The sequence below is a fragment of the Acanthochromis polyacanthus genome, chromosome 1 (genome assembly GCF_021347895.1).
Source record: "Acanthochromis polyacanthus isolate Apoly-LR-REF ecotype Palm Island chromosome 1, KAUST_Apoly_ChrSc, whole genome shotgun sequence".
Classification (NCBI taxonomy): Eukaryota; Metazoa; Chordata; class Actinopteri; family Pomacentridae; genus Acanthochromis; species Acanthochromis polyacanthus.
Genome location: NC_067113.1, coordinates 18,016,513 through 18,034,232, shown reverse-complemented (window position 1 = coordinate 18,034,232; position 17,720 = coordinate 18,016,513). Strand labels below are relative to the sequence as shown.

The 17,720-nt window shown below is 40.6% G+C and overlaps 2 protein-coding genes across 4 annotated transcripts; both read left to right on the top strand.

The window, feature by feature from the left end:
* The first annotated feature begins 94 nt into the window (after positions 1-94).
* fosaa (v-fos FBJ murine osteosarcoma viral oncogene homolog Aa) lies at positions 95-3,116 on the top strand. 2 transcript variants are annotated; one of them, XM_022193236.2, is made up of 4 exons: positions 95-362; positions 1,036-1,263; positions 1,585-1,692; positions 1,788-3,116. In XM_022193236.2, exons 1-4 carry the CDS (start codon positions 225-227, stop codon positions 2,454-2,456), a joined length of 1,143 nt encoding a protein of 380 aa, XP_022048928.1. In that variant the 5' UTR covers positions 95-224; the 3' UTR covers positions 2,457-3,116. The 2 variants fall into 2 exon arrangements, with proteins under 2 accessions (XP_022048928.1, XP_022048929.1); XM_022193237.2 differs by lacking the exon at positions 95-362 and adding an exon at positions 688-939.
* Positions 3,117-4,900: 1,784 nt separating this feature from the next.
* Positions 4,901-11,336, top strand: jdp2a (Jun dimerization protein 2a). Of its 2 annotated transcripts, none has more exons than XM_022193230.2 (4): positions 4,901-5,140; positions 7,553-7,770; positions 9,585-9,689; positions 10,051-11,336. In XM_022193230.2, exons 1-4 carry the CDS (start codon positions 5,053-5,055, stop codon positions 10,234-10,236), a joined length of 597 nt encoding a protein of 198 aa, XP_022048922.1. In that variant the 5' UTR covers positions 4,901-5,052; the 3' UTR covers positions 10,237-11,336. The 2 variants fall into 2 exon arrangements, with proteins under 2 accessions (XP_022048922.1, XP_051813025.1); XM_051957065.1 differs by lacking the exon at positions 4,901-5,140 and adding an exon at positions 5,195-5,301.
* Positions 11,337-17,720: the final 6,384 nt, after the last annotated feature.

The window sequence follows — 17,720 nt, the reverse complement described above, 5'->3', positions numbered from 1 at the left end:
CCCCCCTCCCCTCCGCCGATGGTACAGTCTTGGTTCATTCATAAAATTCTAGCAGAGCATAAAAGGAGGGGCTTGCATTCTAGTCGTCCAGTTACCAGGTATATACCTGGAGAACAGACCCTAGCCGCTCTGCCCAGCGGAAGGCCACACTCATATTTGTCATTGATCAGGACCTGTGTGTGTGTGTGTGTGTGTGTGTGTTTGTTCCCTGCTTCCTCTTGGTGATGTATCACAACAACCTGACGCCTGACATGGATCCAGTCTCTCCCACCTGCCGGACAGAGTCTCCTGTCGGGACACTGAGCCAGAAGACGCCAGAGGAGGCGAGCTCTCCTGCCTCCTCCTCAGAGAGCAATGCAAAGGTATGAATGGCTTTGTTGATCATTTATTCAACATGCAACCCGGGGAGGGCAGATGAGCACATTCAACATCCCCCCCCCATCATTTTTTATTCTTTCTCTTTTTTATAAACATCCACAGACTGAGTGGCTTTTCATGTTGTCGGTGGGGGGAGGGGGAGCTGATTGATAAGATTTTAATTAACTGAGTGCGCTTCATTTTAAACGTCATTTTTAATGTACATATATATATATATATATGCATATTCTTACATTTCCGGGATGCGTTTGATATGTAACTGGAGCGAAAGGGATCAGCTGCGAGGTGGAGGAAAAAATGTGACAAAAGCAGCACGGTGGGTTGGATTGTTATGATTCCGACGTCCTGGGACCAAATGTGAGCGTGTCGATGCAGCGGTTCATTGAGAAAAATAAATCCATTCAGGAGACTCCACAGCATCCCTGCGTCAGTGTTGACGTCAGAAACAATGATAAAGTCAAATATTGATCTGGAGAAGGGCTATTTCTGGTGGGGTATATTTCAAGAAAAGATCAACGGATGCAGGCGAGCCTCTGATTTCAGCTAACGTGTCATTTGCAGGTTTTTATTCACGATTGTCATCAATAAGATTCACTTTAAAGCCCTGCTATCCTCTATTGTAGTCCTCATTGTGCATTATTTCCCATTTTTCTGCAGGAGGTCTGCCATGACATGAGCGCACAAGACACAGCGTTTGTTCCAACAGTTACAGCAATTTCCTCTACCCCAGATTTCCAGTGGATGGTCCAGCCTACAATTATCACATCTGTCTCCCCGTCTCTGGGCAGCAAGCAAGCCAATGAACCGCAAAGCTCTCACCAGGCAACACCCAAAGCAGGCGGGAATAAGGGAAAAAATGCTGTCAGGAAGGGGAAAGCAGAGCAGGTAGGTTAGCTCAGATGGAGTCCACCTGCTATTGGTCGGGATAGTGTGGATTTACATATGCCAATCTGAATTCCTTGTGTGCAACAGTGCTATTGTGCATGCTCCTCTGGTGCCGTGTGCGGGCTGTGTGCCTTCCTTAGGCAGTCAATTTATATTCAGGTCACAGCAAGTCTGCAACAATGGTCTATTTTTAGACGCATTGCAGCGAAACATGCTTTTGCCATTCTTCAGAGGGTGAACTGGGAGCGGATGTAGTGGATTAGAGGATGAAATGGCTGGATCCTTCAAGGTAATAACCAAATTATTTCCTTTGCGTCCCAGCTGTCTCCAGAGGAGGAGGAGAAGAAAAGGATAAGAAGGGAGAGGAATAAAATGGCCGCAGCCAAGTGTCGCAACAGACGGAGGGAACTGACAGATACACTGCAAGCTGTAAGTAAACAGTGATCCAATCACTCAGCTGTCATTTGCACCTCCTTTTCTGTGTGTTCCCCTGTGGATGATTCTGGATGTCGATGTATCTGAAGGAGACAGACAAGCTGGAGGAGGAAAAGGCGGCGCTGGAGACGGAAATAGCCAACCTCCTCAAAGAGAAAGAACGGCTTGAATTCATCCTCGCTACGCATAAACCGGTGTGCCAGATGTCAGAGGAGCTGGAGTCTATTTTCCAGGAGCCCACGGGGTCCCCGGAGCTGCCGCCCAGTCCGGACGAGGACAGACTTCCAGAGGACGGCATCCAGGAGGCTCCTTCACTCCAGGACATGGACATCCCCAGCGATCCGTCCACAGCCATCTCTGGGAACTCCAATATCTTGCTGTGTGCCAGCGCTGAAATCAACATCTGCGATCTCGAGCCCTCCCTGGACATTAAGGAGGGGCTGCTGGACAATATGCTGCCCAGTTTGGAGGAGAAAACCCCCATGGAGACGGCTCGCTCGGTGCCAGACATCGACCTGAGCAGCTCTCTGGGGGTGTCGGACTGGGAGACCCTGTACAAGTCTGTTTCCAGCGACCTGGAGCCCCTCAGCACTCCCGTGGTGACCTCCACCCCCACCTGCAGCAGCTACCTGTCCGTGTTCACGTTCGCATGTCCTGAGCTGGACTCGCTCACAGAGGGACTAGACAGCCATAAAGGCGCAGGAAGCAAGAGCGAATCCGTCGACATCCTCAACTCCCCGACTATCTTAGCCTTATAATCAGCAGAGGGAAGCGATCTGTGTGATCTCTCTGGTTTCTCTGTTTGCAGGTTCACGAATCTGAAATGGTGACCAACGTATGCTACAGTGTGCTGTAACACTTCAAGGAGTACAGTCATGAAATGTCGTGTGTGTGACTAAACAAACTTATAAACTTTCTCCAGATACATAGCCAACAGAGTGATGTAGCTAAAAGCATGGCTTTTAATTTAACCGGAGGGACTGAAGTCAGTTTTGATTTTAAAAACGCATGCTGAGAAATTCCAAATAATTTTCAAAGCTCATATATATCTGATCTGTTACTAGATCTAAGGTGTAATGTGGAATTTACTGTGACAGTATGGTTTAGTGTTTTTGGTGTCAATAGTGTATTGATTGCTGTAAATGTTGTATTTACACATTCATCTCTGTTCAGTAACTACATACCTCAATGTCATCAACTGTGGTTTGACCTCATTGTTAAAATGTTGAAAGTTTTCCATGAAAACATCCAGTGCTATATACTATATATATATATATATATCTTATCAAGATGTAACTTATGATTTATTTTTTTACCTTTCAGATTTTGACTTATTTGTTAAATTTAAAATAAGTAAAATGGGCATCGATTGCTTATCTATGCTGCTGAATAATTACAATAAATCTACGTTCACAGTGGTGTTTGGTGTGTTGGACAAATGAATGAACTGTGTAGGGTCAGCAGGAAAAACGTCTATTTATTTGAGAGTATCAATTATATATACGTATATAAGTAGGATGCTATAAGTGAGCAAATTCAGAGGTTAATTCAAACATAACAGAGAACAACTTTGTTATTTTAAAACTAAATGTAATACCTTAAAAAAGAGGAATATCTTCCCTCTCAAACCCAGTGACAATCTTACTTTAAGTCAATTTGATCAATATACACTTGTCATTAAAGTTTACGATTAATTCTGTTGTCAATTCTTGATGGTATTCTTACATTTCCTGCAACATTAAACACATCCCAAAATTATTTACACTTCAGATTTAAAGGGTCAACGACAAATCATAGCTGAACAGATTGTGACCTTATTACAAAACTTCATTGTCACGGATATTTAAATTACTGAAATCAAACTTTAGTCAAATGACCAGGAAAGCTCAGCTCTAAAAAGTCCTACTCTTACACTGTCACAGATTACATAAACAATATTTCCGTCTTGTTCAGACAATGGTAGGTAATCCTCCGTATGGCTTTCATTTTAAGAGTAAACATAAAGTATAACTGTGTCCTTAAAAAAACACAGAGGCTTATTTATAGGCATTCATTAACATATCTTAAAAGCACCCCTTTTGATTTCCTCAGACCACAAAATTATTTGCTTTTAGCTACCAAGGTCACTATCATCCAAGAAAAGTCCTGAAGCAAAGAATTTGCTAAATCTAGTGGTCGGTAGGGGATTTACTCCACACTCAGAGAATAAAGGTGCTAAGTGGAACCAAAAAGGTTCATCACAGTGATGCCGCGGGAAAAAACACATTTTTTCCCCTTTAAAGAGTTTTTTAAAGAACCAATTACCCAAATGGTTATTTGCTTTTAAAAAGACTCCTTTACATTTGATTATTACATCTTCAAAAATGATGTGGGCAAAAATAGGTTCTTTAAGGAACTGCTGTCAAGATAGATTCTTTGTGGATCCACCTGCGTCTGTAACAGGACTTGATGACGTCAGAAGTAAGAATTTGAAGCATTTCTGGATCTTCCATTACAACACATTTGATAGTTTGGGTTTTGAGCTGTTACATATGACCAGATTTGAGAATTTGTGTCTGTCATTTCCAGCTGTTTATGATGTTTTACAGACTAAATAATTAACCGGCTAAGTAAATAATAGTTTGTTATTATTATGTTTTTCTATTTTTTTTACTATGGACTTGCCATATATCAAGTTTGTGTTGATCTGTAGGGGGGGCTAGGGTCCTGGGTTTTAAAAGCTCCAGGTAATTAAGCCAGGTGTGTCGGATGGAGAGCAAACAGTTTTTGACCGTGTCAGCGTGGCAGACAGGTTTGTTTGTTCGTATTTCAAAGTTAAAGGAAATGTTTTACTTAAATGGACAATGGTTAAAGGAATAAACGGATTGATATATCCAAAGAAGAATTGTGTAGAGGACATTTTTGTTGGATTTGTTTGCCCGGAGCACGCGTCCAGAAGTAACATCCCATCCGCTCCACAGCGGCCTTTAAACTGGGTTAAAAGCTGCTACAGTTTCTATACATTCAGTGAAAATTTGAGGTTATTTCAACAAGAATTGCCAAAATTATTGCCCTGTGAAATGATGTCTTTTTTTTGGGACACCCTGTATTAGAACTAACCTTGTTAAACTGTCCTGGAGTTAACATTTGTGTTTTCTGCCTGTGGATCAGTGGCCGCTCTGTGTTTCCAGCTCATGTTTCTGTCGCTGCTGCGGTCTGCAGCCTCAGTGTTTCTTTATGGGAGGAGCGGTGTGACTTCCCCACTTCTGCCCCCACTATGTACTTTTTTACATCCCTGCTTACGTTTGGCTGGCATAGCCTAATTTCCGCATTCCCAAATCCTCCCAGATTGGGATCACGTTTAAAGTCGGGCTGATGCAACGATTTCCACTTTTTAAAATCTACTCTCGACCCTCGGCTGAGCAGAAGAAAGGACATTTGTTGCACCTGGGATCAAAGTCAGGTCGGTGAGCAAAAAACTTCACAAGTCGAGAGCTGAATAATTTGTGTGGAGAGATCATTGGCGCGCCACGCATTGGTCACAACCAGAATAGTTGGAGGACGCAGCGAGCAGATCGGATGTTTTCGGTTATTCGCTGGATTCGGTGCGATCTCTGAATTCTGGTGCGCAAAGTAAACATGTCATGTCTCTGAGCATGCTGCAGAAGGATCATTTTCTTTTGTTTGCATGCTGCTATTAACATGAATCTAGGCTTGCACAATTCAGAACAAAATGTTCCTAGTTTGACCGATCTGACAGTGAAATCAACGCAGCGTAATGATCCTTAAAACGCGCTTTATCTGAAGCCGATCTGTCTGAAAAGCTGTAACATTTTATCACTGCAGGTTTCTGATGGTAAGACAAAGTTACGTAAGATTAGTGCCGCACTGAGAAAAAAACTTCCGCTTTCAAGTTGACCAATTCAGCTGCTGTGCGTGCTGCATTGATGTGCCAAGAAGTGACTTTGTGCCAAAAACTGATTAAACCAAGTGTCCTTAAGTCTCTGTACTATCATACTAGCTCCGTGGCTTAGTTATTAACAAGTACAGTCGTTTTTAGCAGTTGAAGCAGCTTTAAAGGACCAGTGTAACTTACATAATGCAGTTTCCCACTTGCCAAAAAGTGACTGGAGGCCTTACACTGTGACTGAGATGTTATTAATGCATAGAAATGACTTCACGAGGCTATAATTGATTACTGTATCTCATAGAGTAGTGGCAAAACAGTTAATTTTATTTATTTTGTATATAAAATCCATCTGTAAGTCATGTTAATTACATTCTAAACAAGAATATGAAACCTACCAAACACATCTTTTTGTCTAGAATCATCTAAAATCTAAACTATAAACTCTCAGCAATTCTTTCATCACAACTATTCTGTTACAAGAAATGCTAAAATACCACTAACACTCACCTTTACTATCACAGCAGATGTGGAGTTTGGCTTTTGTGCATGTTCTGACTGTTTGAGTCAGGTAAAAAAAAAACAAAAAAACGGTATAGATCCTTACAAAGTGGAAAATACACATTGAACAAGAAGTGCAGCATCAGTTTTTTGGCAAGTGATGCCTTTTTGGCACGATGCCGGCCTCTGGGACGCTGAGAATCAGCTCCAAATGCATATTTGTAAAGTAAACTGGGACATTCTAATGTATGGAGGTCAGCACAAATGATTATAACACGGACTTATCAGGATAAGTGAACTGGTTCGCCGGAACTTTTAGGAATCGCCTATAATAAGAGAAGCTGTTTTAATCCTGTGTACACAGAATGTTCAGAACCATGAGGCTGTTTCAGTGCAAATGTTGTTTGTGTGAATCATGGTGCTACATCCCGTCGTGCTGTGTCTTCTTGACCTGAAATTTGGGGAAGTGCAAAACTGAAAGTTATTCCCATGAGATTCTGATGTTGTGTTCTCTGCTCAAAGGTTAACCAACACATTTAAACGCTCCCCTTAACTTTAGGTCCGTGTTCACAGATAACAGGCCAGATGGATGCTTTCTGTAGTAATATTTACATGAGTATAACTGTTTATTCCAGTAGTATGGGATACAGGGCTGAGTAACTGACCTAAGATCATAGTTTTTGGCTGTGTCATGTGGCTTGGAAATCCGCTGAGCTGTTGTAGTAATTTCCTGTGTCTTTGGCTGGTTTTACTCACACACCCCTCCTCTCCAGTTGTCTCTGTATCAATGAAAATGTTCATATTTGCCAGCACAGAACTGTAACAATCTGTGCACCCAACACATATTACTTGAATGGTGTCATTTTTATTTTGGCCAAACAAAACTTGGCTGAATTTTGGCAGCCATATTCTGCCCCCCTCACATTAAGCCTCATAGGGAAGCAAACCACCGTTAACAGGTTTTTCTTGGCCATTGCTGCCTTTAGCTCTCTTTGGATCAAAATGGAATTTGAATCTGTTTTGTGCACTCTTGTTCATCTTTCTTTCTGTCCTCTTGGGATTAAATAAGGTAAGCTCCTGCCAAGGTTTCTGTAAATGCTAGCATATTCCTTGCAGAGAAAGTGTCAAAATAACAAAATAAGTTAATGAGCAGCAGTCTCAGCATCCTGCTCCTGGAACAGGGCAGCAATTCATCACCGAACTGTCTGCTAGAAGGGAACAGTGCACCTTGGACAAATGCCTTCCTGAAGCAGACTGTACTGTAGGTCATATAAAGCACTTTCATATGCATTTGTGTCTAATTTGCTAATGCGAAATGGCTGTTTTTTTTCTCCCCTCCTGCATAAAGTACGCCCCACTATGTGCTATAACAGGCAGAGCAGACAGAGTTTTATGTGTTTTTCATTGATCTGGTTTAGTTTCCGTCTGAGCATGTCTCCCGTTTTCTCCCTCTGCCTCCTACTGTAGCTGTGGTCACGACCGAGACTGACACGATGCCAGGACAAATCCCAGATCCCTCTGTGACTGCAGGCTCCCTGCCCAGCCTGGGCCCGCTGGCTGGGATCTCGGCCACCACGCTGACTGACAAGCTCAAATTCGGCGACCTCCAGGAGTTTGGGACGATGCTGTCACCTCTGCACTTCCTGGACAGTCTGGGGAAGAGGCCCCTAGTCATTAAAACAGAGGTACGGGACATGCTGAGAAACCTGTTATAAAGTTTAAACTAATAGAAATGACACATTGCATGCGGAGAGGACATTTCTGTACAGATAGACAATAGCATATTTATTTCTTTATTTAGTACAACTGCTGTGAAAATGAACACACAACATTTCAGATTAACCTGACAGATTCTAGCTACACATGTGGTAGATGTCCTTTATACAGTAAATCATGAACAGATTTGCTTCTATTGGAAACACCTTTGCTGTTGGAGTCACATCCTAATCAACAGGACCATCTAGTGGACACAGTGGGGCATGTCACTGGTATTAAAAGTACCATGGGAATCCCTTTACACATAAAAATGTGGTCAGTGTGACGGGAATTATACAAGCAGATGGATGCTGAGCTGTTAGACTGTGAGCTTTAACTAACTTGGCCATAGTGATGGCAGCAGAGATGATATTGGGGCTTGGACTTTACTGAATTAACTTTCAGAACAACAGGCTAAAACACCTGTTTAACACAATTAAATCAAATAACCTCTTATACAAAATTATGTGATGCAAAGTGTCATTTTATCAACTATCAATATCAATAAGCAAAAAGTCCAGCATGCAGTTAAACTCATATCATTACAAGTATAAACTGCATCATGCTAATAATAAAACTGTGCCATTGCAAATGGGACTAAACAGGTTTGTTTGGAGTAAAAGCAGAGCCAGAATTAAATGCTTTCATACAGTTACTTTACGTGTGAATATACAGCATAGTTCTCCTTTGCTGGTAGCTGTGCTGGTATTTCCATTTGTGAATTTGTACAACTATAAATTTAAAATAATTTCTAGACCATGACAGGTTGTTTTGATCATAAAGTAAAATACTAATTTGTCATTTTGTGTCTCCTTTTTGTAATATTTTGTTTGTCTTTGTTGTTGTTTTTGTCTGACTTTTGTCTTTTGTTTCTGTTTTATGTCGTTTTGTGTTTCCTTTTTGTCTCATTTGTGTTTTTTGTCTTGTTTTTGTCATTTTGTGTTTTGCTTTGTTTTGTGTATTGTTTGTGTCATTTTCAGTTTCTTTTTGTCTTGCTTGTGTTTTTTTCTATGTTTTCCTCATTTTGTTTCTTGTCTTTGTCATTTTTGGTCTCATTTGTATCATTTGAGTAATTTTTTGTCTCGTTTTTGTCGTTTGTCCATTTTTGTAGCATTTTGTCTCTTTTTTTTTTTTTGTTTTGCTTCATGACGTTTGTCTTTTTTTTGTTTTGTGTTTGTAATATTTTGTCTTGTTTTTGTTGTTTTTTTGTCTTTCTTTGTCTGACTTTTGTCATTTTGATCGTAAAGTAAAACACTGTATCATTCAGTTCCAGATACCTGTGACTAAATGTTTTGCACCATTGTAGAAACACTGTGATCTGTAGGTTTTAATGTGTAAATGATACACTGAGGCATAATGTTGCTGAAATTGAACTTGTTTTTAAAAAGAAATTCCAGTTTGTTCATAATGTTTTGTAGAAAGATAATTCCTTAAATGTGAACATTTTCAGAAAGTGCTTTTTTGCATTTAAACTAGAAAAAATTGGAGTTATTTATAGGTTATTATGCTCTGATTTTACTGGTCTCTTGAGATCATATTGGGCTGAATGTGGCCTCTAAACTAATAGTGCTAATGTAGTTTTTTTTTTTGTAATGATAGTGAATGAAGTTTGGTCTAAACATAAAGCTGTTAATTCAAATTCCACAATTCTCTTGCACATAAACACGGAGTGCCTCCAATGTACCGCAGCATGAACTGCAACTGAAGCCACGTTTTAAAGTTTTTTTTCCCTGCTGTTCTTAAGAGAGATGAAGAGGAAGAGAGGAGGAAACGGAGGCGAGAGAAAAACAAAGTGGCTGCAGCTCGGTGTCGAAACAAAAAGAAAGAGAGAACAGATTATCTACAAAAGGTGAGACGTACAGTATGGACTAAATATGCACGCAGCATGCAGATGGTTTGTCTTTTCGGTGTTATTGTTTTGGTTAGAAAAGGGTTAAATTTAGCCAGTTGTGCACAGCAGCTTCATGAGCTGTTCAACTGGTGACAAATTCTTGACCATTGAGTCAGTCCACATCCACTCTGCTGTAGAGATGCTGTGTGTTGGAACAACAAATACTTATTTCATTGCGTTGAAAAGAATAGATAAAGTTGAATCAAATTTAATTTACATTTAGAATCCGTATACATCATTTTAGGTATCTCCTGTTAGTCATCCAAACAAAATTCCTCCCACATCTGTGCTTATTTCTCTTCCCTCCATCCTGTCATAGGAATCAGAACGACTAGAGATGCTAAACTCCGACCTTAAAGCCCAGATCGAGGAGCTGAAGCTGGAGCGGCAGCAGCTGATCCTCATGCTGAACCGCCATCGTCCCACGTGCATTGTGAGGACGGACAGTGTCAAAACTCCGGAGAGCGAGGTGAACCCTCTGTTGCAGCAGCTGGAGGACAAGTGAACACACCACAACTTTCTACAGTTTACGGTTGAGAATAAGCAGCCAACAAGCAGCACTTAGGTCAGAGGCTCAGTCCAAAGGAGAGCCAGCCCGATCCTTGCTACCTTCAGAGCGCTTCGCAAAATGTGGATCCGGCACCCTCGGACATTGTTTTGACAGTAAAATCCGTCTTCTTTTCTTTTTCTTGCTTTCACATTTGTTTGTCATTTTGGTCATTACAGCTCCAGCCACCATCAGCATGAAGTTAAATGAAAAAACCTCTCGAGAAAATTGCCTTCCATACAATCAGCTTGTTGTTTTAAGGTGGATTTGTGCGATATATGATCTGAAATTGAGCAACAAGCTTTAAAAATTTGAGCTTAACTGCAGAAGAATTGTCCAATTTCAGCAATTTGTTCTACTATTTACATTTACTTGATGATGTTTTTATTTTTTAAAATTGAGCTACATTTGATCAATTAACTGAATCGGCGATTAATTGTGGCCAAATTGCATGTAACTGTTGTTTTAACATCATTTCAACTATAGCTTCCATGTGAGCTCCTTAAACAGCAACAGCTATATGTGATCAGGCTAGAAATAGACGACTTGTTTCAACATGTCTGTGTCCGTGTTCCTAAAGTGACTTGGATTGTCTTACTTTTAGCAAAATACATTTGGGGAATCATATCAGTTTTACCCGTAAACCTTTAAATTTAGAGGGATATGCGTCTAGTAAAACATGGAAATTACTACTGGAGTACATTAACCTTCAAATTTTAGAAAATAAATACATTTCCAATTTGTTTTCATGTTGTTAAACCGGCACACAAAGAAGCCTTTTTACTCCATCATTGTTTTTTCTGGTCATTTTGGTTCTTTCATACATTTGATGGCACAACAGTTGAACCTTGTTTTTTTTTTTTTGTTTATTCCACTGTTTTGGCGCAGGCGTCATGTATGCACATATATATACGGAGTGTTTACATTGTACTTTATTTCCTTATTGTTACTACCAATTATGTTTTTTATACTTTTGTATATGATGTTATATAAGCATATAAGCTATCACAAAATCCCATTTTGTATTCCCTTAAGAAATAAATGTTTAGTTTCTTTTTTTACTGGATATTTCTTGAGTCTTACAAATTGAAACAATGTCAGTGATGAACTATATTTTGTGTACAACTGTCCTTTGAGAATTTCTGCTAAACACTGTCATCTTGTGGTGAGTAGAAGCATAACCGAATTAACCCTGTGTGCCTGCATTTTCACATTTTAATGGCTCCACACATATGATAATTTTTATGTAAGAGCATTTAAACAGCATGTAAAATAAGTTATTTTATGTGTATTAACTCCTTTTAAACTTACTCATCTAATTCAACACAGGTGCAGGCGACTGGCACTAGAAGTCACACAATTAATCAAAGGGAGACCATCTAAGAGCACTGAATGGGACTCAAGTTATTGTAGCATAAAGACACCTGTACATAGAAGATCTAGTTACAGGTGAACCAGTCCTCCTGGTTAGAACTACACCATGAAGACACAACAATACTCCAAGCAACTTTGTTAAAAGGTTATTGAAAGACATAAGTCTGGATGGATACAAGAAAATGTCCAGGTCACTGAATGTCTCTTGGAATACATTCAGTCCATCTTAAAAAATATGGAAAGAATATGCCACATATGGAATCTACACAGAGCAGACCGTCCTCCAAAACTGAGTGACCGTACAATAAAGAGACTAGGCGAGGCCCCCAGCACATCTGTGACTTCTCTGAAGGAATTACAAGTTTCTGAGATAAGAGAGAGATTGTACAAACAACAACTGTGGCCTGTTCCTTACCAGTCAAAGCTTCATGGTAGAGTAGCAAAGAGAATGTCACTGCTTTAGAAAAACCTGTAATAAATCCCACAGAGTTCACCAGAAGGCATGTGAGAGACTCAGCTGTCAACTGGAAGAAGACTGTGGTCTGTTGAGACAAAAATTGAGCTTTTTGGTCATGAGACTATACCTGCTGTGTTTGGCAGAAATGCTGTAAAGCATGGTGGTGGCAGCATCATGACGTGTGGATCCTTCTCAGCAGCAGGCCCTGAAAGGCTTGTAAAGGTAGAGGGTCAAACGCATGCAGCAAAGTATCTGAAAACACTAGAGGACAACCTGATGCAGTCTGCAAAATAACTCAAAGCATACAGCCAAAGCTACACAGGAAAAGTTTAAAGGCAACGAGGTGAATGTTCTGGTGTGTTCAAGTCACTTTCTACACGTTTTGTTTGGTTTCAGGGATCACGGTATTTCAGCAGTCGGTAATCTACAGTAAATCAACTGGAGACCAGTGGTTTAACTTTTTTGTTGGGTTCAGATTTGACATTTCAGTCAAAATTAATCAACTTGGAAATTATAAAAACAAGCTCCTAGCCTGTACTGACAAACAGCAAGCACCAAGGTGACAACAAGGCAGTCTTTGTTTTTAGTAGGAGGGATTTAACTCACAGATTAACAAGAAAAAGACCAAGGCTCAAGAAACTACACAAGTCTGGAAGTAATGGCCTTTATAAAGATCAGAAGAATGATATTGGACACTTGTTGTTTTTGATGTCGTAATGGGAGACAAAAGCATCAACAAGGCCAGATAGTCTATATTTTGACTTTGTTTTTGTCTGTAGCAGTCTGTAGGCTGTTCTCTGCTGTATCCTGGACACAGCTCCACAGTCACTGTCATTTCTTATCTCAGCAGCTGGGTGGAGTAAAGGTCCAGTCAGCTCCTATAGTCTGTGGCCAATAAAGGGAATTTCTCAGAAAGTATTGAATGGACTTCTGTGGAGCAGCTCAGTCCTCTGGAATGTCTGAAGTTATCTCAGTGCTGCTGTGAAGGGAGAAGGAGAGCAGTGATCCTGACAACTGAGTGGTTTTCTGACACTGTCATATGGAACCAAAGTGATTTTTCTTTCATTTTAGTTTGAATTCATTTATATTTTTGAGGGATTTTTTCCTCTGTTTTTTTGAAGGCATCTTAAGTAGGTTACTGCGCTGGTAGAAGAAGTGCGCTCATCTTAATTGAAGCAGGAAAAAAATGGGGGACAGACGCGCTCAGGATGTGAAGGAGAACGGTCCACATCTGGCACCGACGGCTCCAAACCCAGCAGAGCAAGTTGAATGCAGCGGCATCCCGAACGGAGACAGCGGCTCTGCTCCCACCACCAGCTTATACAAGAAGCGCTGGGCGATAGTGTTCCTGTTCAGCTCCTACTCTCTGAGCAACGCGTACCAATGGATCCAGTACGGCATCATCAGCAACATCATCGTGAAGTTCTACACCGTGGAAGCCTTCGCGGTGGACTGGCTGTCCATGATCTACATGCTCACCTACATCCCCTTCATCTTCCCGGTCACCTGGCTCCTGGATAAGAAGGGGCTGCGGGTCACGGCGCTGGTGGCCAACGCGCTCAACTGCGCAGGGACATGGATCAAGGTGGCCAGCGCCAAACCAGAGCTGTTCTGGGTGACCATGGTCGGGCAGCTGCTGAGCTCCCTGGCGCAGGTCTTCATCCTGGGGATGCCTGCCCGCCTGGCGTCCGTGTGGTTCGGCGCGGATGAGGTTTCCACCGCCTGCTCCATTGGAGTTTTTGGCAATCAAGTGAGTTGATGCGCTCATAGACAGAGGCACTTAAGTAGACCTCTGTATTCGTACGTTTGTCCGCTAACACCCCAGAGAAATTAGATATGTGCCATGTTTGGGATCCCATGCTGACCCACCTTCATCCCTCTACCAGCATCCAGAGACCTACAAACCAACCATTACCTCTATGCTAAAACAATATGTAACCCCAAACTGTAATTATGATTTGAAAACAATTATATGTTTGCAGTAGTTATACATAATGGAATAAAACATAACTTTTCCATACAGATCTCTGTGCGGTTGACCCAGTACTAAAACAACAGATGACTTGCAGTAAACCTGAAGCTTTTGGGGGTCTCTGCTGGTTTATTGGCCCTGTGGAAGTTGTCTGTTCGGCACAGCTTTCCCTAGACCTTTGTCAATTGTGCTTCTCATTTTGAAACATTCTATTTTATTTTTTGGTAAAATTCTAAAGTTTGCAATGTTGAACAGAATCCTTCAGTATTTTTTTTCCTGAGTATAATTAAGTCTATCAAAACCTGTAGTGACAGACGATATTCTGATCAACATCATGGACTGAAGTGTGAGTGGAGGGATACCAGTTCATTAGGTTCATAAGTACAGAGAGTTACAAACCAGCTACTACCTCTGTGCTTTAAAAGTACCTAACCTAAAGTCATACATTTGATTAAATACAATTGCAGGCCTTTCCTTACAGGGCCCCTTATTGTATTAAACTATTGCATTGTAGTACTGTTATATTGTATTAAACCTGAAGCTTTTGGGGTTCCCTGCTGGTTTGTGCAGTTGTCTGTTTTGCCCAGCTAGCAACCCAATTTCACCTAAATCTTTGTTATTTGTGGTTTTCTCTTGAAAGGGAAAACTGTCTGTAGTGAGAGAAACCCTTCTGATAAATATCCTGGACCAATGCGTGAGTGATGGGATACCTGTACATTAGTTATAGTCTAATTGCTGTCCACAGTACTTCTGTATGTCTGACACTGAGCTGCTAAAGCATCACACACTGACTCCCAGCTGTCTCTGACCAATCTGTCTGTGTGTCTTTGGTTGTTTCACTGTTCATGGCTCGAATACTTCTGCAAACATGAAGTGAGACTAAGCATTCAGGATGTTTCAGCTGTCATCCTGGTAAAGTTCCTCAGAAGTTTCTGCAAACAGTGAATGATACTGCTACTTTCTGTGTTGTTGTCTAGTACCACAGAAAGTCAGCAAGCAGCTTGTGAGGGTTGTGTGTGTGTGTGTGTGTGTGTGTGTGTGTGTGTGTGTGTGTGTGTGTGTGTGTGTGTGTGTGTGTGTGTGTGTGTGTGTGTGTGTGTGTGTGTGCAGATACGCCGGTGTGGTGAAGACTTATCTGCATTTTCAGTGTCTGTTACCTTGAAAAAAGCTGATTTGGGGGCATTTTCTTTGCTTATCTGTGGACACGCTTCGAATGGTTTTGTTAGAGTGATGTACTTTCTCTGTGTTGATGTTTCAGTGACAAAAGCAGAACTTTTATGGTAGTAAAAGTAGCCAAGCTAAAAGTAAAAAAAGAAAAAAATCTATTAGAACTTCAATAAAACTTCAGAAAAACATACAGAAAAACTGCAAAATACACTCACTGGCCACTTTATTAGGTACATCTTACTAGTAAAAGGTTGGACCCTCTTCTGCCTTCAGAACTGCCTTAATTCTCAGTGGCATACTTTCAACAAGGTGTTGGAAATCACCTGCTACACCACATCCCAAAGGTGCTCTTTTGGATTGAGATCTGGTTACTGTGGAGGCCGTTGAAGTACAGTGAACTCATTGTTATGTTCAAGAAACCTGAGATGATCTGAACTTTGTGTCATGGTGCATTATCCTGCTGGAAGTAGCACCAGAAGATGGTCCACTGTGGTCATAAAGGGATGGATATGGTCAGCAACAATACTCAGGTAGGCTGTGATGTTTAAACAATGCTTACTTGGTACTAAGGGGCCTAAAGTCTGCCAAAAAATATCTCCCACACCATTACACCACCAGCAGCATGAACTGTTGATACAAGGCAGAATGGATCCATGCTTTCATGGTGTTTATGTCAAATTCTGACTATCTGAATGTCGCAGCTGAAATTGAGACTCATCAGATCAGGCAACATTTTTCCAGTCTTCTAGTCTAATTCTGACGAGCCTGTGTGAATTGTAGCCTCAGTTTCCTGTTCATAGCTGAGAGGAGGGCATGGCACCCTGTTGTGGTCTTCTGCTGCTGTAGTCCATCTTCTTCAAGGTTCAACGATAGACTGTATATAAAGATGGACGTAGAATCTGGCTCCAGAATTGAAGCCAATCCGGAAGTGTCAAAAACTTGCAATATCACGCCGTCCACTAGGGTTGACTCCAAAAAGCTTTTGCTCCATAGACCCCAATTCATTTTTGGAAAAAATAAAATTTGATGGACTGATTTTCTACAGCTCAGGATTTTTTTCCCGTTAGTTTTCATGGTCAAAATGAGAGATTAGGTGGGCCGATCTTAAAATAAATCAATACTGAATTTTAAATAAATCGTTAAAGTTGACGGAGCCATGGGGCGTGGCTATACTTGATCGACAGTCTTGTCTGGAATGATTGACAGATCCTTTAGGGCGAGGCTTTCAGCAGTCTGGCTTCAGTCTGGCCCGCCCATAGACTGGTCCTGCCCCTAGTTGCTCTCCGGTCCAGCCTGTTTGATGACGCTTTTTACGTCACTGGCTCCAAAAAATCCAAAATGGTGACAAGGAAGTAGCAAAATCCGGGCTTCATTTTCTCGGCATTGAAACCAACAGGTGACGTCACGGTTAGTTCACGCCTGGGTTCAACGTGTTGTGCGTTCAGAGATAATATTCTGCATTCCTTGGTTGTAACCAGTGGTTATTTGAGTTACTGTTGCCTTTCTGTCATCTGCAACCAGTCTGTCCATTCTCCTCTGACCTCTCGCATATTACTGTTAAAACTAACTGATGTGGAGCAAAATTGAACATCACTTTAGATTAGCTGACATGAGAATGAAGTAAAACAAGCATAAGTTTCTTTTCTGCCTTAAAATGTGCGTTAACAGCACTTTGGGTGAATAATTAGTTCAAAGTCATATTTGTTGTGAAAGTGTAAAACTAGCTGAGTTAAATTAACAACTTGAGAAAACAACTTCAATAAACTTAAGATATTGAGTTGAATCAACTAGTCATGTAGACAATGTTTAAAGACAGACTTTTGCTTTTATAGTTTGCAAGTTTGAAGAGTTTGTTCATTTAACAGTGAAAACTTACGGCCTCATTTGTCAATCCATGAGGCTGCTTCTGGTTACAGTGAGATAAATTATGAGTTTACGGATGTAAAGGGACTAAATTCAATACTAACCTAGTTAGAAACAGCTTTTTATATCAAAAATAAATGCAGCAAGTTTCCATTTTATCAATTTTTTCAAACTACAAAAAAACAAGAGTCTGTGGGGAGTTTCAACTGTCAAAAATATCTACAGGAACTCGTGTTTTTAAATTCTAAAATGATTAGAAAAATAGAAAATTAGACATTTTAAGTTAAATAAACAAGAAATTAACACAATTTATATTGAAATTAAGTAACCTAGAAAATATGTATGATTTGACCAAACTAATTTTTAATGCTGTACAATGCAGGTTTATATAAAATTAGATGGTTAAGATCTCATGCAAAGAGACACAAGATGAATCTAAAGAACAAATTACACTTTACTATGCTTTTTTCATCAGATATCGCATATATTTTAAAAACTTCTTATTTATTTGTATTTTGGTGGTGGTCATTTCACACTTTCTGCTTGCTACTGTCACAACAGAATTTCCCAGTGAGGAGCACTGAAGTAATTCTGTTCTGTTCTATTCTA